Genomic DNA, 21,204 nt, shown 5'->3' on the forward strand with positions numbered 1-21,204 from the left:
CGTCTGTCAGACAAAACAGCCAAGTTTGGGGCCTTCTGGAGGAAAGCGGTGAACAATTTGTGCAGATGTTGCCAGATATGTTACTTGCTTTTGGCTGTGTAGGTACCAATCTCCCAAGGCAGATGATGTGTCAATACATTGTCAGTTTGCTGGACTGTGCCGCTAAGAGGCATGATAAAAATACTAAGCCCAGCAGGACTTCATAGCAACCCCGCTGCTGTATTCATATATTTTGTGTGCTGTTTATCAGAGGGAAGCTGTGCGATAGCTCTGCACACATCAGTGTAACTGCAAGTAGGTCTGTTGTACCTTGATGGAGGAGACAGGGTTTCGACAACCAGAGATGCTACACTAAGCCCCAACAGAGAGAGAGGTCATTTCAAATGGCTGAAGCACACTTGCTCCCTTCCCTCCCTCCTGCCTTTGAGGCATTAATGGACTTTTTGCCTGAAACTGGAGCATAGAATTTCAGAAAAAAACTTCTCTGGACCTCCTGAGATTTTACATAGCTTCCAATGTAATAACATTTACTTTAAGAGCACTGTGAACTCTCTAAGGCGAGTATTTCCACAATTAGTAACTAGTTTTTCAATTCCCCTCCCAGTTTTTGAGATAGCTGGGAAGGGGGACTGTGACAGCAAAATTAAAAGGAATAAACACAAAGGGAAAAATCTATTATGTACTATACAAACTATGTAAACACCACTTAGGAAGATAAGCTGTAACCACTTAAGTCAACAGGCAACACCAAACCCATGCTCTGACCACACAGTTAACCTTTAGCCCGGTCACAGTAGGGACTGTTGGGACATTAAGCAATGAATGGAGCTTGTACAGGTCTCTGACATTTTGTACTTCTTCCCTTATTAAATGTAAGCATTTCCTAAATCATCCTATCTTCTCAGTCGCATCCAACTACTGATCTCAGCTTCTTTCTACACATTGTCAGTTCCCCGATGTATTGCTCTCCTTTCAACACATCAAAACCCTGTTCCTTGATCTTGCATCTATTATGCCACCCATCCTGTGCCATGGCATCTTCTGCTTCATCTAGAGTTTGCTTCTGCATAGCTTCTCTCCCTCTCTCTCCCATCTAAGCCTTTACTCTGACCATTTATAACCTCTTCACAAACAGATGGATGGACCTCTTACACCAAGTTAGCCAGGCTATCTTCTATCCTTGCTAGCACAACCCTCTGTTTCTTCCTACCCTTCTTCTGCATAAACATATACCTGTCTTTTGTCTTTCTTCTGGTATCCCCTTTCTGCTTCCTCCTCATATTGCTGTCTGTGGTAGAGCTTCAGCCAGCCTAACTTGAGCTCCCTCCTTAAAATGAGTTACCTTGCTGTCATTTCTGAATGAGTTCTGGTGGAAGGTGCCTTTAGTCAATCCCATCTCCCTCTGTCCATATTTGCCTTTACGTGCCACTGAAGGCTCCGTAGGTCTTATCTGGTTGGTTGGTCAGACAGGGAACCTGGAAACAAAATCAAGTTTCATTGTATGATTTTATTTCCTTAAAAGCAAGGGGGAAATTTGTCTTGAGGATCTTTTTTAAAGAGCTGTTCTCCTGATCTGCACAAGGGACACTAAGTCCGCCTTACACAAAATATCCTCAGTTGCCTCTGACTTGCAGGGCAGACCCACCAGCACAACATGGCTGTACAGTCAGACACTGCAAGTATTATTATCTTCAATATGAGTAAAATCGATAGATGATGCTTGTTTCCCAGGATGTTTCCCATTGAGCCAAGCAGGGTATTTCTTCCCAGCCTGTCCTGCTTTCTGGTGCACAGCTTGGTGAGGCAGAAAGTACCCAGTGCCTGGCCCCACCACAGCCTTCCAGCACAGGCTGAGCTTACAGACTACCACTGAAAGCAGCTCCGATTTAGCTGGCTCTCTGCTCCATTCCTGAAGGAGCTTTCCACCCCACTGCATCCTCAGCACCCTCGTTGATGCTGAATAACAGGCAGAAATGCTTAGGAAAGCCATATGAGCCTAGTTGATGCAGAAAGAAATTATGTAAGTAGCAGCATGATGCAAAACTTCAGGGGAAGTCTCCTCTCTTTGGTTATCGTGTAGGAAGCTAACAGAAGACTATATGGTTTCCTAGGCGCAGCTACCCTTATTGCTATTTTAATCTCGTGCTGAACGTCTTTCCAGGGAGAAGAGATAACAGGATACACTTGCAGACTGCAGCAATGCTGTCCTTGTACCTGTGTTTTTCCCCAGCATATTTCTGTTGTAGTTTTAACAGTGACTGGTACAGAGCTCGGTGAAAACTAGCCCAGAGATTTAAGAGGCAGTAACATCTACATTTCTGCACTCCCTAGACAAACTCCTGACCCAGTTGTCTCTCACCTTATTACACATGGAATCTGCTTCTGAGAACCAATATTGTGGAATGCACGTGACCAGATAGATTTTAACCCCTAATGATTCAGACAAAATAAATTATGTAGTTTGGTATTTTTTTTAACATCAAGGACTTTTCTCTTTATTAATTTGTTACACTTTGCAATTCAAGTATAAACCAAGGGAGACGATGTAAATTGGACTCCATTTTGAGAGAGGTGGGTGACATGGAGCAGTCTCAAGCTCTCTTGCCTTTTCCTATCTTCTAAATTACATTCTATATTCAAGCAATTAATGTTCTGGGTCCTACAGATGGTTCAGAAAGAGAAATGGGGCTGTTAGAAAGCTCTAGGAGAGAAAAAGGATCTTCTAAAGATGGCTGAGGAATTTCAGGATTCCTACCTTTTTTGTGCTGTCAGTTGAAATCAGGGGTGGGGGCAAATGTGCAATTTCGCCTGCTCCTGAAGTTAGTAACTGAAACTCAGAGAACACCTCCGGTGACTGATGGGCTGCAAGACGGTGTGAATTCAGAACCTTTTCCTTGGTGCTGTGGCATTCAGGTACCTTTCAAACGTTAATTTTGTATATTCAATCATCACAGAAACTGAGAAGGAAAACAGAAGGGTATTAAGCAACATGTCCAAGGCTAACCACGAAGTCAACACCAAAACAAACTCATAACTGTTGTCCCAATGCTTCACCTGTCCAATGCCTTAACAGCAGCTCAGTGTTTCCTCCTTAGGGATTTTCATGGCCATCAAATTGCTCCTTTAAAGTAGTTTCAATATATGCAGTATTACTTTTGCAGACACACAGTTACACATAACTATCAAGCTATAAAACTTGTAATATAATAACATTGCAGAGAAAACCAAGGTTTAAAAGAAACATTTAAAATGACTGGCAAATGACAAACTGCTTCTTTTATGTCTGATTGATCATATATTCATCTGACTGTGTTACTAAATGTTTTGTGAGAACAGGTTGTTGACAACACTTTGGATTTAGAAATGGCCTTCCATTTATAGTTCCCACTTCTGGCTGAAGTAGGGATGCCGTAATTGGCTTTTTTGCTCAGCACAGAAGGGATCTCTCTCACCACTGCTGAGGTGAACTAATGCAAAACAAACATCCTTTCCCACAATATATTTCTAGTCTTTTGTTCAGCTGTAACCTGTCAGACGTGTTATGTTGTCTCCTAGGGCTCTTGTATCAGGAATATCGAGATAAATCCACACGCCAGGAGATTGAAACCAGACGACTGCAGGATTCACAGACAGACCCTGAGGAGAGCTCACCCAGCGAGGAAACCCCATCTGAAGCAGAACCTACAAGTACAACTGAAAGCAAAGCTCCACCACAAATCAGTTTGCTAAGGAACTCCAACTCTAGGTTCAACCTGTGGCAGGACCTTCCTGAGATCCGGAGCAGCGGGGTCCTCAGCATCCTCCAGCCAGAGGAGATCAAGCTGCAGGAGGTAACGGGGGAAGGTGGAGTTTTTCTTAACTGGGTTGCTGCTTAAAAGATTGAGAGTGAATTAAGTCAAATGATCAAGATTTAAAAATTAAAAGCTTCATAGCAGTCACAGACAAGCCTTGCCCAGCTGAGTACTTTCCTGTGTTGCACTGGTTAGCACCATTCACTCATGTTTTTGAAACTACAGACGTTGTTCTATATGCTATTGCTTCTGGACAGTTCTGTAGCAAAAGCAAACTTTTCCCTTTTCTGATTAGGCATTAGGAGCAATTTACAAAGGAAGAGGGAAAATGAAGAGGTTCTTGCAAAGGAGCTTTTGCTTCCCAGTGTACACTAATCCTCTTCTGAAGTTACTAGCAGGATACACACTTTCCACCAGAAATCTTAAAAGAATTCAACCGTTAACTGTAAACTCTTTTAAATATGATGGAAATAATAGAACGGGAAGAGGAGAAGATTGATAAACTCCCTTATTTTTAAGTGTTGTTACTTGGAGTCATGCAAAACAGTACAAAAATAATGACAGGTATATTTGTATTTTAGCCATACAGTGCGGTGACATCACTGTTTAAGAGTCATACGCTGTTGATTTATAGAACTGCATCAGACAGTGAAAGGAGCAGGTGGGGGTGCTGCCGCAATTAATGAAACATCAGTCACACAATATTTTGCAACTGGTTGCTATTTTGGATAGCATGAGGAGCCTGAGTGCTCTTTGTCAATGCATAGCACCGCATTCATAGCCAGCAGTAGAGATGAACGAGCCTTGTTTAGTGTGTGGTGTGTGTTGTAATACGAGTGATGAGCCTTCAAAGGCTTGATCCTGTAAGTACTGCTATACTTCTGTGCCAGAATTGCTTCTGGCAAGACCATTGTGGCAGTGTACCTGTTCAGCCCTGGCTCATGAGATTGTACCCAAAGTGCTGAAGTACATCTCAGGGTGTGAGCAGGTCCCTCTAAGTTTACTCGGATTTGCACAATCAACATTTATGAATCCCTTGTGTATGCAGTGCCGCTGCAGTCCTGGCCGAGGCTGTAACTTCACTGTTAACACTGGAAAGGCTCATCCTGTGACCTGCAGGGGTGTGATGGGCAGGGCTGTGTTACTTACACCCTTAGTGGAAGGGACTGGTGTTTATACAGAGCGGCTTGGGCTGCCAAGCACAGGCTGTTAGTGTGTCAGGGTTATGACTGAAGGTGACTAAAAGGATTTGTTGCTTTTCCATGTTCTTCTTCTGCACTGGTTATTTCCATATCAGATTTGTTCTGTTTACCTGGCAAAAAACATTGCTTCTAACTGCCAGCATTACAAACACAATCTGGCATCTGAACAAGTACAAGGTTTTCTTTTTCTTTCTGCTTCACAATGAAGAGTCTTTTACAGAAACATTTGCTTAAAAGTTTGCATTGTGGATTTCTGAACTTGCCATTTCTGTTGAGTTACATTCATCCCCTGTCGGTGTTTTAAGGAAAAAAAAATCTCTGTGCTGCAAAACCCCAATATCATGTGCTGAATTTTCTTCGCTGTGCTTAAGTAACAGGAGAAATAAAGCAGATGGAGATGGGACAGTGCTGCCTTAAAGAAGTGCTGTACTTTCCCCTGATGTTAGTTTATTAGAACTGAAATTTTCTTCCTGTTTGTTCTGGGATTAGCACAGTAAGAGATTATAAAATTGCTCAAAGCCAGAAAGCTGTGAAATTGGCTGAGCACTGAATAGATCGAGTGAAGAATTTGCTTTCTGAAGAGTGTCAAAGATGGAAAACAAGGAGGGCTGGAGGAATTAGTGAGGCAATTAAGGAGATGATGTTAAATTCAGCCTTGCTATAAGCAAGCACTGCTTGCTCCTGCAGTGCTAGAAACTGTGCTCATGTTGGATATGAACTGAGACTGAGACCTGTACATGAGGGCTTGATTAAGTGAATGTAAAGTGTTCAGCTTCACGAGGGAGAACTGGAGGAATTTACCTGAAGTACAAGGCAGCAGAAATTCTGGGGTAAATGTCTTAAGGACAAAAGCATACCCTTGAGACCCATTTTGTCTTCAAAGCTGTGGTAAACACAAGGACTAGAAGAGCCTGCAGCTCTTCAGCCAGGAAAGGTAGAACAAGAGTATTATTTAGATGACAGGGAGGAATACCGTTATACAAATGGAAAGGAAGTTGAAGCAAACCCTCCTGTTCACAGTTGAGGAAGGGAACACCACCACAGCTGTGATGGAGCAGGTCTTAAACAGTCAGAGAAATGTTTCTCACCTGCAGTAATCTGCAAAATGGAAGAGATGAGAATAAGAAGAGGAATGTGGTCTTCGTTATTATCGATGATGGAAAAGGACTAAGCAGGTTATCAGTACAAGATAAAAAACAAGACATGGGTGTTTTTTCAAGCATCAAAACAGCAGATCGACTGGAAGAACAATGAATGCTTGAAAAGTGTCATGAAAGGCAATTTGTCATTGTCCCCATTGGAACAAATGAGCCAGAAAATGGAGTTTCAGGAAAAAAAAAACAAACTACAACAAAAAAAGAAGCCCAAACCCACATGCACCATGCAGCAATTTCAGCAAAAAGGTGTTGCAGCACGGCCCATTAGCTCCAGGAACTCAAACAGAATTCAGACAGAGATGGCCTCTGCCACACCAGCCTTTTTCATCTGAAGTGACTGTGAGAGTAGCAAGATGTAAAACAAGAACTGGAAGTGTCACATAAAATGTGGTGCAAATGCAGAAAAAGAAAGAACAAAAGAAAAATCAAAAGACATGTTACAGACCACAGAGGTGAGGGAAATACAGAAATTACATGTTACTGGAATAATTTTCAGAAATCACTTAAGTCATTGATAGGGTCGTTTAAATTATCCAGACATCTGTTGAGCATTAAACATAGCAAAACATGAATTGACAAGGGCTTTCTTTTAACTACCTAGAAAACGTAATGATGCAATAAGAACAAGCCAAAAGAAATGATTTTGGGGCTCTGACATGGAGTCAACATGGAGGAAATGCTGGGCAACATGTATGTAGCAGGACAAATAAGTGACTAGAGAGAAAACACACTCCCAGTATTATATGCAATTTAGCTTAAAACAAATTCTGTCACCAAGATACTAGTCTCTGAAGAGATAGTGAACCAGAGATTAGAAGAAACAATATTTAATCAGTGAAACTTCTTTCAGCATGAAACTTAAATTAGATATTGATATGGCATTTTTGTGGAATGGCTCCAGTTTATTCTTCTTTCTCTGTTCAGTTCTCTACCTTTCAGTTTGTCCTTGTTTTATTTACTGTATAGTTTCTTCATTTTGTCCTTTTCTGCTTGCTGACTCTATTGATTTTCCTACACCATGCTCATCTTCTGTGTTTTATGAGATTCTGAGCTGAGTAGAACTCACCCAAAACTATTCACTAATAAAAATAGTTTACAAAGTAATCTCAAACTTTGAATATTTTTGCAGAGATGTATGAGCTTTGATAAAAGTTTTTGCCAGGGATTATTTGGATTCAGGTCACTTTGGTGTTAGAAAAAGGGGCAGAGACAGACTAATCTGCACCATGTGTCATGGTGTGAATTCAGAACAGAGAGCTGCTGCTCTGAAAATATTCTTTGCTCAAACAAAAGAGGGACTTTAACCTGCTTGTGCTTACTGGTGGCACTTGCTGTGGAAGAGCATGTTTGACAGTCAGGCAGCCTTTCTCTGTTGTTCCCTTTTCACAAAATGTCCAGAAAATATTTAATTTCCTTTCCTTTTTTGAGCAAACATTAGATCTCAGACCTCCAGAGAGCTCTCGTGCTGGACTTCCCACACTTCTAGCAGGTGACTGTCAGACTGACCCTGTGAAGGCAACCAGGTCTGAGAGCTGGTCACAGCCAATGCTGTGGCATTGGATCAGAGAAGATCCCCCTCCTAGACCAGACCAGAATTCTCCCTTCTTACCTGGTGGTTTACATGAAGAGCAGGGCCATTGGGAACAGGTATTTCCAATCTATACAATAAAACACCATGTTGTCCCAGTAGGAATTTACCCTGTAGGATTACTTACTCTTGGCTTCAGTGACACTTAATTTTTTTCCTTTTTTTTATCTTCTGTATTTCCTTCTTCCTTAGGTTTCACTTTTCCTTTCTCAGTCTCTCTGCCAAAACACAAGCAATGAAAACAATTAGTATAGCTTTTACGTGACTGTGAGATTTCATTAAGTTAATGACCCAGAAGACCAACAGTGTTGGTCATGTTTCCAAGAGAGAGTTTCAGACTATTTGTAGACTCAGGAAGATAGTATTACATCAATTGAGACCAGAAGCTTGTGCTCTTTCTTTCTAGTGACAGCGTAGAGCTAGCAAAGTTCAGTTATTCCTCCGAGATCTTGTCGTTGCATCGCATGGTTGGATGTTTGGTGCCAGTTTAGGAGGTTTGCAGATCATACTTACCCAAAAGGAAACAGCAGTGTGGGCTGCTTGGAGTAGGTACTTTGGGTCTGCAGAGGACCAGCTGGATCTCAAAAGTAAGTTAAGAAACTTGTGCCTCGCACATGCTGTGAACACTTCCAGAAGCTTGTCCCGATCAATGGAGATGTTCTTTACTTTCCTAGCATTTCCTTTAAATCAAAACTCTGTGCATTGATATTTTCTCTATGGATTTCATTATTTCTTTGGTGTGGCTTGCACTCTGCACATGCTCATGTAGGTCATGTTGAACCTCCCCCCCTTCCCAAGTTAATTTGTCCAAACATAGGCAGAGGGGCTTCTACAGATCAGGAAGCAACCTTCTGGAAGAAACAAATTGTCTGAGGGTTTAAAGGCTGTGGCAGAATGTCAGACAGGTCTTGCTCTTGGCTCTCATGGCCATCCTGGAATCAAACCTGGCGGAAAAAAAATCCTGACTTGGAGTGTCTGGAAAGCTGCAATGCAAAATGACTGGTGGTATCAATCTCCAGGGTATCTGGAAGGGACAGGCTGTCCCAGCATGTCCTGTGTTATTCTCTGTTATATCTTTACCTATTTCTATTTCTCTTATGTATCAAATGAAAAGGTACAGTTAAAGCCGTAAGAGGTGCATGTAGAATCTAGCCAGTCATGCAGGGAGAGAAAGAGAGGTTCTCTCTCAGGTTCACGAGGTGCCCTGGTAAGGCTGTTGAGAGAAACCAAGCTGATAGCCCTCCCCTTTTCTCATTGGGAATCTGGCCTTGATAAAAATGAAACATCCTCTTATTCCTTAAACGCCAGCTATTCCACAAACACTGACCAACTATGTTCATTTCTACCCATACCCTTTGCTCTGTCTCCCTTCTGGCAGCTATGGCACAGCCTCCTTCTCTGCTGCAGGAAAGGACCACCTGTTTGACTTAACTGCCCACTGGGAATATTTCCTAGGCTACCAACCCCGGAAAGAGCTGAAACGTCACTTCAACAGATATTTTAGCAGCTCCCAATTCAGTAACAGTCCCTCCTTGCTGTGCCAATCCTCCCAGATCTTAGAATGCAGCACAGTGTCAGGAATATAACCCAGGTCTCTGTACCTCAGGTTCTTCTGTGATGCGTAGTGATATTTCCAGGAAAAGGCCAGAAACTGATCAGTAGGGAATTTAAAATAATTTCTTTAAGAAGAAAAAAACCCTAAAAAACCAACCAAGCAAGAAAAACCCCACAAACAACAACCAAAAAAAGGAACAACCAAGCCACAAGACAAGAACCCCAGCTAATTTGGGAGATATTTTTCAAGATGCACAGCACAAAAATACCGCATGTATCTGCTGCTCCGTTGGATCTCCTTGACTCTAGCTGGGCCCTTGCAGCCTCCAAGAGCTGGCAGGGCTGAGGGACTTGCACCTGCACTGCCTGGCCCGCTCCCACCCTCACCAGGGTGCAGCAGAGGAGCTGTGGGCAGTAGGGGAGCTTGGGCTCAAGGCTTGAAGCAGCTTTAGGTTCAAGGAAGCGAGACTTTCACTGAGCTACCAAAAGATTCCTCTCTCAGTAGAGGCAGCACGGGCCAGCCCCAAGACAAGGAGCCCAAGATGCACCTTCATCAAGAGATGTCTGAAGAATCTAATAATTTTTCACCATGTTGAAGCTCTCATGAGAATCACCAGTTAATCTTACTTCAACTAACAGATTCAGTAGTTGCATCAATAATCACCTTTTTTAATCTGCCTCTGAACAAAGACAACAAAGACTTGCCTGGAGAGTGGCGGAGCTCTGTGTGGTAACAGGGGAGTGTCCCTGCGTCACCTGCTCTAGGCAGAAGGCTTTATATCCTTATCTCATTAAACTGTTTTTTTAGCTCTGAACCAAACCACCAATTTGTCTTTCTGCTTTGCCAGACCACATCACTGGCCTGAGAAAGCCAGGCTTTGCTCCGGAGTTTCTCTTCTAACAGGATAAGTAAGGGCTGAAATTTGGAGATTATTTGTGACTTATGGTAGTAGTTACGGACTACTGTATCTTGTCCCAATCCTTGATGAATTGGGTCAGAAAAACGTATGGCCAGGGATGACCAGGGAGCCTCACTTGGACAGTAACAGCTGTATTTCCTTTGGACCGGGGAAGACACTCGGGCTAGGAGCACCACAGCTGTGTATTTGTGCTGTCTCTGCCCCAAGGAGCACGTTGCACACTGGGACTGCAGTGTGCTGGACATCCTGGCCTCTACACCATGGCCTTTCTAAACCAAGAGTGTAGATGGTACAAGGAGACCCTCTCGTGTAGGACAATAAGCCACAATGAGGAGAGCAACAAGCCAGTGCGCTCGTGACCAGCGAGGGGTTGGAAGGTGTGTGGGTACTACCAAGGGTGCTCCCTGAAAGGGAGGTGAAAGTGCAGGGCTGTGACAAGTCAGGGTATAGAGGGGGCCAGTGCCTGGAGCAGCATCAGGTCAAGACTGAGTGACAACTAGGAAGGAAGGAGGGAGCCCATTAAGTGCTTTTATGTGTGCACCTCCATAAAACCAGACTGCTTAGATATAATAAGAAAAAGAGATCATTCTGCTGGAGAGATTCAATGGAAGGAAATTTGGTTAAACAACTTAGGAGAGAGACAGAAGGATCCAGGGCTGACGGTTGAGGGAGGAAATCTTCCCTGTTCAAGTCACTACCCTGTGTAACATGCTGCAAATGCCATTGTGGGCTTACCTCTCTCCGTACTCTGGGCCTGGAGGGTGGGTGCAAGGTCCATGATTGTGTGCAGCGCCGATGTTCTCATTAACGCTGCGTGTGCCTCGCTGTAAAAGTAGAAGGTGCCTGCTGATTTCCTTCTTTGGGTTTCTCCCCCAGGCCATGTTTGAGCTGGTTACTTCCGAAGCCTCCTATTACAAAAGTCTGAATCTGCTGGTATCTCACTTCATGGAGAACGAACGTCTGAAAAAGATCTTACACCAGTCTGAGGCACACATCCTCTTCTCCAATGTTCTGGATGTCATGGCTGTTAGTGAGCGGTAAGACAACTGCTGCTGGATTTTTGTCCAGCTGAATGGCATCACTTTAGCTAACCTCATTTGTAGAGGGATGGAGGAGCTGACTAGGGGCAGTCTGTTACCCACTGTCTTTTCAAAAAGCCTGTGGACACATTCAGTACTTTGAACCCCAAGGGTTTCTCCCGGGAATTACCTGGGACAGACAGGTCACAATTAATATGAGTGCTGCGTTTCTCATCTAGCTTCCTGTTGGACCTCGAGCAGCGAGTGGAGGAGAATATTGTGATCTCAGATGTGTGCGATATTGTCTACCAGCATACAGTTAATCACTTCTCTGTGTACATCACCTACGTCTCCAACCAGACCTACCAGGAGAGAGCTTACAAGCAGCTTCTGTGAGTTCCATTGCTTGATGCTAAATTATTTTGCAAAATTCGGTAGACCATGGATTTAACTGTAATTTAGATCTTTATGACAAAGGGTTAGATGGAAACAGAATTTCCCATTTCACTGATTTTTCACTGGACCTATAAAAAGAAAACATAACTAAAAGGTTTTATAGTAGGGGTGGGTTGACATAGTATGCAGTTAACATACCAAGTAAGTTCAGAGCCAGCAGTTCCCAACTGTAGGAAATACTCATGCCATACACAGGGATGCACACTTGTGAAACGCACGTATTTTTAAACTGCAGGTAGAGGCAAGAGATTGAAAGGCCAAGAACGTAATACAGATCTGTGATGACAAGAACAGCCAGTGTTTTTCCCAAACTTCCCAGCCAGGCATTTGACCTTTCCAAAGTTCAGAATTAGGTTTTCTTTCAAAACAACGTAATTTTCTTAAAACAAACCAAAAAAAAGCTATTTTCTTCACATACTGATGTTACACACACAGACATTACCTAGGTCTGAGAATATAATGGAAAATACTTTTCCAGTATTTTCCAAGTTTAGCAAGTCTTTTGGTCCAGTAGGAATTTTCTTATGCCAGCTCAAAACAAAGAGTGCCCTACAAGCTTGTCTTTGAGCCGGAGAACTGATTTTTCTTTAGTTACAATGTCCTGGATTCTTTCAGGGCAGCCCACTGCACGTGCTGCACTGTGCTTCCTTCCTGTAGCAGCAGCTGGTTCAGGAGTGTAAGGAGCCCTAATCCTTTCCTTTTGCTGCTCTCCAGCTTTTGAGGCAAACCCCACCACTTTAAGGGGCCTCTTCTGAGCTTGGCCAACTGTTCTTTCCAAAAGGAGGGTACCACAGGGTTTCCTTCAGTCAGAGGTGAGTAATATAGCTGCAGAATATAAACAGTTTGTCTAGAGCCATTAGCTAAACACTCAGAAGCAAAGCAGTAATGAGCTGGATTACTTGAGCCTGAAAGGGACCTGTTGGAGGTATTCCTAGATATGAATTTAGAGGCCAGCATTTTTTTCGTCTGCGGGAGAATATAAAGCAAATTGGAAAGAACAGACTCCCTTCCACAGGCTCCTAGCTAGCACAAGAATTTTGCAGCACTTGGCTGAACTCGAAGCCTGAGGTGTGTCACAGTTCCCCCCATTTGGCTGTCCTGAGCCTGTACCTGAGCACGTAGGTTGTGTGTGGCTCTGGTGAGTCACACCACCGCACAAGTACCTGCTGCAGCAGGGAGAAACACAGTGGCTTCTCCTGAGTGTTGCAAGTCACGCGCAGTGAAGACTGGTTTTGCACAGTTAGCAATCTCTGCATCTGCACAGTTTCTGCTAGCCAGGACTCCAGTAGTGTAGGTCTTCCTCAGGACCCTTCCTGGGGCAGAGGCTGCTCTGTGTGGCTGTGGCCCAGCAATGCCCTCACCTGCTGCAAACACCACCAGGGGTGGCCTGGGCATGGCCTCTGCGCTTCTCAGGCCAGATTATTGATTTTCATTCTCCAGCTAAGCGGCCAGGAGTAGCCAAGTTTGAGCTGTTTTGTGGCTTGTCTTGTTCTTACGACTGTGAATTTCACCTTGTCAGAGAGTTCCAACTGTGTAAAAATATGTAATTATGCCTCTGACTCATCTACTTGGACACACACCCCATTCACACACACCTACGCACGCAGTGTATGCTGCTGAGCTAGATGTGCTAACACATGTGAACACTACCATGGCTTGTACATTAAAAGTCTATTTTTTCCCTCCCCCAACACTATAAATAGTTCTAGATTTAAACTAAAATACACCTAGAAGCACTCAGTCCCTTCCTCCCCTCTTCCCTCTTATTGGGAGAGGCCAGGCAGATGCTGTCTCCGGGATCAAGTTGCTTTTGGGTCACCAGCCACATACCAGAGTCTCAGGCAGGGTAGCACTCAAACCCCTCACTTTCCCTCTCTTTCCTCTCAGCCAGGACAAGCCAGCTTTCCGGGAAGTGATCTCACAGCTAGAGCTGGATCCCAAGTGCAAAGGCCTGTCCTTCTCTTCCTTCCTGATTCTGCCATTTCAAAGGATCACTCGGCTCAAGCTGCTGGTGCAGGTAGAGTTTTGCTCTTCCCTCTTTCCTGAAGGTCTTCTGGATCACTCCTGGAATTTTCCTTCCCAGCAGTTGTGAATGAGATGGCTTAGATACAGCCATGATCAATCCTAGAGCTGGATGAAACCTTTCCACAGTTACACATTCTCAACAACTATGGAAAAAATATTTCAGTCACGCGTAGACCATCCCCAAATTAGTGTTGAATTTTCCAGACAACTTTTACTGAGCAAAACAGTTGAGGAGGAACTTTACTGAGCTGCTAGAAGGAGTAGCAATGCTCCATTAACCCAGCTGCCTGATGGTTGTGATGCTGACTCACAGATACACGGTGCAGAAAAGCTGTGGGACATGGAAATGCTCCATGTATAATACCCTGCATCATGGTGCCTTGGACCAGACTGTCAGCCATCTTCCTCCTGTGCTTTGCCAGCTTGTCTAAACACTGCTGGAGGAGGTGCTTCTAGGGCTGAGGAACCTGCTCGGTCCCATGTGGTTTTATCCCACTGGGATTACCAATAACACTGCTAGTGCCAGCTCTAACTATTTTTATTTATTCATTTATTTCTATAAAATAGGAGTCTGCCTGCCACATTTCTTTTAGATACAAAGTCACATAGGAACAAGTTTTAATGAGAAAGAGGAACTAAGAGGTGAGAGTCGCTGTACTCTTGTCACCTATCCCGTAATTAGGCTGATGGCCGGAAATAACTTGGAGGTTAGCAAAGACCTTCCTGTGCTGTCAGATTGGGATGAGAGTTAACACAGCCTTTCTTCACCTGCAGAACATTTTGAAGAAAGTGGAGGAGAAATCTGACAGGGAAACCACTGCCCTGGACGCACATAAAGAACTGGAAACGGTAAGTTTGAATGAGCTAACTGAAGGCCATTAAGATTAAACCATCATGCTCATTTTCCCCCTGCAAAGAGACCTACAAATTACATACACTCTTGGAGCTGTCCTTTTGAATCTTGTCACTGTTTCAAAAGTAATTTTTTTTTCTCCTTAAGTCTTCCTTACTTTCAAAGATGGACTAATCTAGCAGCACTTAGATGTCAGTGACGAGGAATCCTTTGCTAACAACAGATATTTATGATTCCGCTGTAGGAAAGGGCAGAGAGAACGTTTTCCCTGGAGGCCTTCAAGAATATAAGTTGTTTTTGCAGCTACCGAAGGTGGTGGATGCCACTGAGACATGTAATGGGCTGCAATAGGCTGTAGAGTACAACGGTGTCAGGTTTCCTCCAATACAGCACACTTCTCCCTCTGACGTAGGGTAACAATTTCTTAACGCTCAAGCCTGCTTTTAGCCCTCTTCCCTGAGGCTGGTAGGTAGGTGTGGTGCTCAGTTGTGCTAGTTACTGCTGTGTACAAGACACCAGGATGGCACTGGGATATTTTCTATCTGGGCTGTTCCTGACCTGATCAGACAGGGCAATCCTATTTCCAGGCTACGTATCTGAATGGTCTGGATGTAGCTGCAGCTATGTGGGCTGGGACAGTGTTTGAACCCTTCTCTGTCAGCAGCTTGGAACATCTCTTGAATGCTGCAGTTCAGTATAAGTATTTGAAGTTGAAAGCTGTGCTAGAACGTTAGCCTGAGGATATGCTCGCAGCTTCCAACTGAAATACTACAACAAAACAGGATCTTGGATTTGCCCTCAACTAGTCTAGGAAGTGTACACTTCGTAGATCGCTAGGGACAAAGATGGAGACCTTAACTATGAAGAATATTCTGTGTTGTTAGTATTTGCAGGATCACTCTTGATGCATTTGGTAGCCAGTTTTTTTTTTTTTACATTGGTCAAAAGCCTGAGGAAGGCTGTTCCTGTGGTATGCAGGTGAGTGTAACTGCTGATGGAAGAATGCTCTTTTTATATTCAGCTCTCAGCAACTCACCTGATCAGTTTCATAACTCCCTTTGCATGGTTACTTATCTGTAAGAGTTTAAGTTTAGATGCCTAATGTCCAGCTAGGTACAAGCATCACAACAGAGGTCATCTGGTGCTTATTTTCTCTAGAGGTATCCTATTTGAGAGGTAAGAGCTGATCACCGTTTCAGTTGCTGATGTTCTGGTGAATTCTGAGTAGCAGAAACAGAGCACAAAGTCGAGCTTGTTCTCCAACGTAATTTTTCTACCTAGCCAATTCTCCAGAGAGTTGCTCCTTATGAAACAGGCAGTGGCATCTAGGTTAAGGTCCCTGTAATAGGGTAGTACCTGCACATTGGTTGTGGTTTTTCAGTTGAAAGTTTGTGCTCAGAACACAACTGGGCTCTGTATGATGAACGTCTCTCTCCCTGGGACATTTCATAACCTTGGCATCTAGTGCTGCTTGGCAGAACCGCAGCATTTGCATCTTTGAAATTAAGATCTTTGGCTTCATTCTGTTCTTGAAGATGATACTGCACATGTACCTTGTTTCAAGTGTTGGGGATGAGCAAGACGAGATACGCGGTGTGTCAGAATCTGGAAAATGAGCTGTTCCCTTTGCTGTGCAAGCAGGAGTATTGCTTAATGCTGTCAAGTTCAGTAATGAATGCAGCCATCTAACATGCCCCGTGATAGTCAGCTTCCAGCTGTAACATCTAAGTGTTTGGGGGCTTTTTGGTGGGGTTTTCTGGGCGTTTGTTTCTCCCTCGCCCACCCTTTGTCATGTGAATACGGTGCTGGTAGAATAGCTTGGCCAATTCCCGTTACAGCAGGGCACTTACCCTGTCATGGTCAGGCCTGCCTTTGCTGTCCATCGCCACTTACCTGCTTAAGGTAGCAGAGACAAATCTTTCTATTCTCTTTCTTCCCAGGTGGTGAAAGCATGTAATGAAGGTGTCAGGAAGATGAGCCGAACAGAGCAGATGATCAGCATCCAGAAGAAACTGGAATTCAAGATCAAGGTATATGCATAGGCTGGTAACCCATTGCAAACAGAGAACAAACAGCATCCAAGTGTTGTGCACACATACATGGCAGTAGTAACCTAGTTGCATTCCTGTTAGTGAGTGTTCGGTGATGGCCTGGTCCAAAGCCTTTGAAGGAGATGCTGCTGCTGCAGGCACTGCATCTGTGCAGGTGACCTCTGTGCATGCACGCTGCAGAGACCGGGGGCAGCACTGAGGCCAGCATGTCGTGTGTGTATGCAGATGTGACACACTGGCTTCAAACCGCCTGTGTGCAGTGGGTGGCTCCTGCTCCAGCTCTCAGTTCTGGCTCTTCCCTCTCACCTCTCTTCAAAATGTAGGTCAGCTTTCAGCTATTATTTTACACTACAAATGACATTAAAGAAAGATGAAAGCTACAAAGCAAAACACTTTAAAGCTGGAAAATAACAAAATGAAGTGTGTCCCACCATTTTAACTCATCCCTGCATTTATGCATTATGTACATTCTCTAATTACCTGCTCATGATCTATTTTGACTGCACTCAGGGAATGACTGAATCGGTATTTAGGGGTGTCTGATCAGATCTTTTAATATATGCCATGAAATTCCAGTGCTGAATATAAAGTTGCCAATTCTTTTACTGAGTGCTCTGGAGGTGCTTCTCAGATCTGCCTGCTTCACAAACTTTAAGGAGCATATTTCGCTTCCCAGCAACATTTTTATGTACCTGAACAACCAAAGTAAAAAAAATGAGATCGTTTGTATGGAAAGCCACACTGGGCGACCAAGAATTTGATTTTTCCAGAGCATTTTACCAGTGTGTCAGGGCTAGATCACGGTCCACAGGACAGCACTAGACCAGGGTAGCTACAAGGCTGCCTTCATCTCTTGTAAAGCTGAGGCTATAATGACAGGCAGGAGCTGGTTCGTCCCTGGAACAGGTCTACCTTGGGCACTGGCACAGGCAGGGCTTCTCCGGTGAAAAAGAGTGCAAGAGTATGGAAAGAAAGAAGGATTGTGCCACCGTGCATGTGGCAAACACAGTGAGGGAGTGAAGGTGGGAAGAGTAGCAGTTACTCAGATGTTTTCTCGTATTTCAGTCGTTTGACTGGAAGCATGCTGTTCTAATATAAGATGTGCTTTGTCCTGGGCTGCTTGTTTTTAACACAGTGTGTGGTAAAACTCTAGCAGAAGTGCTGTTGTGGCTGCATGGGACAGTATCTCCACCCAGATGGGACAGACCCAACCAGCGAGAACCTGATTAACCTGTTTTTTTGTAGCCAAAAGGCCAAATACATGTTTTTGAAAGTCTGTCTCCCCGGCCAGAAAGGCTCAGCCCAGGTGATGAGACATGGGATCTCCCAGAGACAGATCAGGCTGTGCAGGGTGTAGCCTGGTGTTTAAATCCAGCACTTGGCACTCCAGCATTGCCATCCTTGAGTGTTTGCTCATTCTTGGGCCCCTGCCGTGTCCCTGTCTGAGTTCTGTTACACTCTTTGCGAGGCTGCAGCGTGGGTGGCAGAGCACACTGCCCGCTCTGCGCAAGCCCTGCTCCAACCTCTGCAGTCCAGCCTGTGGTGATGGGAGCTCACCACCCTTCCTTTCGCACCTCTTCTTGTTTTCAGCATCTTGACTGCATAAGCCCATGGGGTTTTGCTGCTCTCCTCATCTTTGCCATCTTTTCCTCACTTGTAGTCTGTGCCCATCATCTCTCACTCCCGCTGGCTGCTGAAGCAGGGGGAACTGCAGCAAATGAATGGTCCAAAGACATCACGAACGCTTCGCACCAAGAAACTCTTCAGAGAAATCTACTTGTTCCTTTTCAATGATCTGCTAGTAATTTGCCGGCAAATTCCTGGGTGAGTGCAAAATTCTGCTGGTACGCAGGGCACTTCGTGAGTCCTGTTTGCCCCTGGGTTTATCCAAGCTGTGATGCTGTGCCCTCATCCTGTCCCCCAGGCACAGGGAGGGCATCCTGACCTGACTGGTACACCTCCTTCGGCAGTCACCTTGCCTCTGTGCACAGTTGACTATTCAGGGTTGGCACAGGTCTCCAGCCCAGATTGCCCAGGAGGGTAAGGAGCATGTATCAACCAGTTTCTGCAGAGTGGCAATGAGTGACATCAGCTCGTGGGCTGACCCAGGAGGTCTGTCTTCCTGTCAAGAAGTGATTTTTGAGTCATCGCTGCCTGAAGAACAGCTCAGATTTAGTCAGTTGAACTTGTAAGAAAGCAGGCTGGAAAGATCTGCGCAGCAGGGAGGGGTATAAATTTAGGCCTGAGGCTAGCGGTTATATTTGACATGGTGTAACCTGCCTCAGGAGGAGAATGTCATCGTGCTTAGGACTAGGTCTTGTGCAACTAGACACTAGTGAAATACAGCAGCACAGATGGGTCCTAGAGAACAGCGTGTTCTTTGTAGCATTAACTAGACTCACCGGTAGGGAGCATCTTGCCTGTCCAACATTTCTAATAAACATGTCGCCGCAGTGTCTGTATGCCTGGAAATATTTTGCTTCTGTGGCAGCTTGTGTCCAGAAAACACAGAGGCATTTTACAAATAGGAATGAATTAAGCCTCACAGTCCCCTTTGAGGGAGCACTGTCTGCATTTTGTACACAGGGAGCTCAGACAGAGCAAGGAGCTTGTTCTAGGCCGTGCGGGATGGCTAGGGCAGAGCAAGGCGAGGGTTTCTTGCTTTGCAGTGGGTTTTCATAACCACCCGCTCATCCCTTCCCACAGCAGGGCATCTTTTTTCCTCCTGCCGTGCAGCGGTTCCTGGTCTGTGTCCTCCGTACAGTTCTGGGTGGCTGAAGCCGAAGTCTCCTGGGATAACTGCAGTTTTTCCTAATCTCCTCTCTAACCTCTCCCAGGGACAAGTATCAAGTGTTTGACTCTGCTCCCCGGGGGCTTCTTCGGGTAGAGGAGTTAGAAGATCAGGGGCAGAGCTTGGCCAACGTCTTCATCTTGAGGCTGCTGGAGAATGCAGATGACCGGGAGGCCAGCTACATGCTGAAGGCATCATCCCAGTGAGTACAAGTCACCCCACCAGTGCTCAGCTGGGCTCTCCCCCTACACCCAGGCAGGGGCAGCACCTTGTCTGCGTGGGGAGCAGCTCTCCGGGCTTACCAGGGTCAGGCAGGCAGAGATCCCACTGCTGCAGCTGGGCTGGCCCTACAAGCCCCTCTGCCCAGCATTGCTCTCCCGAAGCCGCTTTTGTCCTCTCCTACGGAAACGCACTAGTGAACTAGGCAGATTTCTCTCCTGTATGGTGTATTTGTAGCATCCAGAGTGAAGAATGGACAGGCACTTTGCACTCTGGGACAGAGAGGTCAGAAACCAGCCCCAGCACAGGAGCTCAACTGATTTACAGCCTGCAGCACATGCAGAAAGAAAAAGCAAGCAGGATGTACACTGCGCACGCTCCAGCAGTTCAGCTGGCTCACTCACCAAGATCGACTGCCTGACCAGGCCTGTGGAGCCAAGTGGCTCCTGCTTGTAGGCAAAGGTGGGAGAAGAGGGCGCTTCCTCAGCGCCTTCCACAGCTGATGCCGATCTTGCACAGCCCTTCTGTTACTCGGGGCCTCCTTGTCTCCCTGGATACAGGTTTTTTTGGCTCACTGATTTTTCACTTCAGGCTCCAGCAAGCTCAGACTGGGCAAATGATTCAGTTGCACTAACACAGACCTGATTGTTTCGGAGCTCGGGGCCCACCTTTCTCATTGACCCAAGCCTTACCAGGCCCACATTTTCTAGGCACAGCATCTGTGCTATCATAGGTGTACACATACCACTAGCTAAACAGCTACAAGGGATGACATGCACCCCCAGCTTGATGCTCCTTTGCTGTTAGTAGGCCAGCATTCAGCATCCACATCCCTTAATGAACACCAGCCGCAGCGGGGACCATGTCCTGCTGCAGCCCCAGGGACTGCACCCTGACCCCCCCAGTGCAGTGCAGCACCAGCGTCAGGAAGACAAACCCTCGGCACAGCGAGCAACTGCACTTTCTCTCCAGCCACGTGACTGCAGCTTTACTGTACTGAAAATAGAGATGTCAGTCACATTATGCAGGGCAAACGCACATTTGACGTCTGTGAGACTTTGCTGTGCAGAGAATGATAAACCAGGCCAGGGTTTGCCTCAGCTCAGGGGAGGCAATTGCAGTTCTGTGCTTTTGCATCCTGTCCCATCTTCTAGATGGCCACAGTGAGCGTGTGATCCAGCACATGGCTTGCCAACAGCTCTTGTGTGCTGAAATGTGATGTAGCAACTGCTGAAGGCTACTGTTCCAGAGCTGCAGGGATGATTGGGGCAGTACTGGCACAAACTAGAAAACTGAAGACTTAGAAGAGCTAAGTGGGTGCCAAACAGAGACTGCTGCATCTGTTCCACAGCTCTTGCAAGCGTTGCCTAGCTCTGAACCCATATAGCAATGATGACCTGCGTGGTGGCAGCTTGCAGCTTCTGTCCTGGGTGGGCTCTGCCAGGAGCTGACAGTACATTTAGCCGTGGCTGGTCTCAGGGGCAGGACTGGAGCGCAGGCAGGCCCCTTGCAGGCTTGAGAGGAGCTGGGGGCTGGGGGCTAGCTCCAAATAGCCCTGCAAGGAGCTGCGTGGAAGGC

General features: G+C 45.4%; 1 protein-coding gene across 1 annotated transcript in view; it reads left to right on the forward strand.

Annotated features, from left to right (window-relative positions):
* The window catches only part of NGEF (neuronal guanine nucleotide exchange factor), a 51,799-nt gene that overhangs the window by 26,458 nt on the left and 4,137 nt on the right, over positions 1-21,204 (forward strand). Inside the window, exons 7-14 of the mRNA XM_056357919.1 lie at positions 3,556-3,830; positions 11,089-11,249; positions 11,471-11,623; positions 13,575-13,704; positions 14,487-14,561; positions 16,506-16,595; positions 18,277-18,440; positions 19,454-19,609. Coding sequence (XP_056213894.1) covers positions 3,556-3,830; positions 11,089-11,249; positions 11,471-11,623; positions 13,575-13,704; positions 14,487-14,561; positions 16,506-16,595; positions 18,277-18,440; positions 19,454-19,609 — 1,204 coding nt within the window. The remainder of the gene's footprint in view (positions 1-3,555; positions 3,831-11,088; positions 11,250-11,470; positions 11,624-13,574; positions 13,705-14,486; positions 14,562-16,505; positions 16,596-18,276; positions 18,441-19,453; positions 19,610-21,204) is intronic.

The sequence above is a fragment of the Falco biarmicus genome, chromosome 13 (assembly GCF_023638135.1).
Source record: "Falco biarmicus isolate bFalBia1 chromosome 13, bFalBia1.pri, whole genome shotgun sequence".
Lineage (NCBI taxonomy): Eukaryota > Metazoa > Chordata > Aves > Falconiformes > Falconidae > Falco > Falco biarmicus.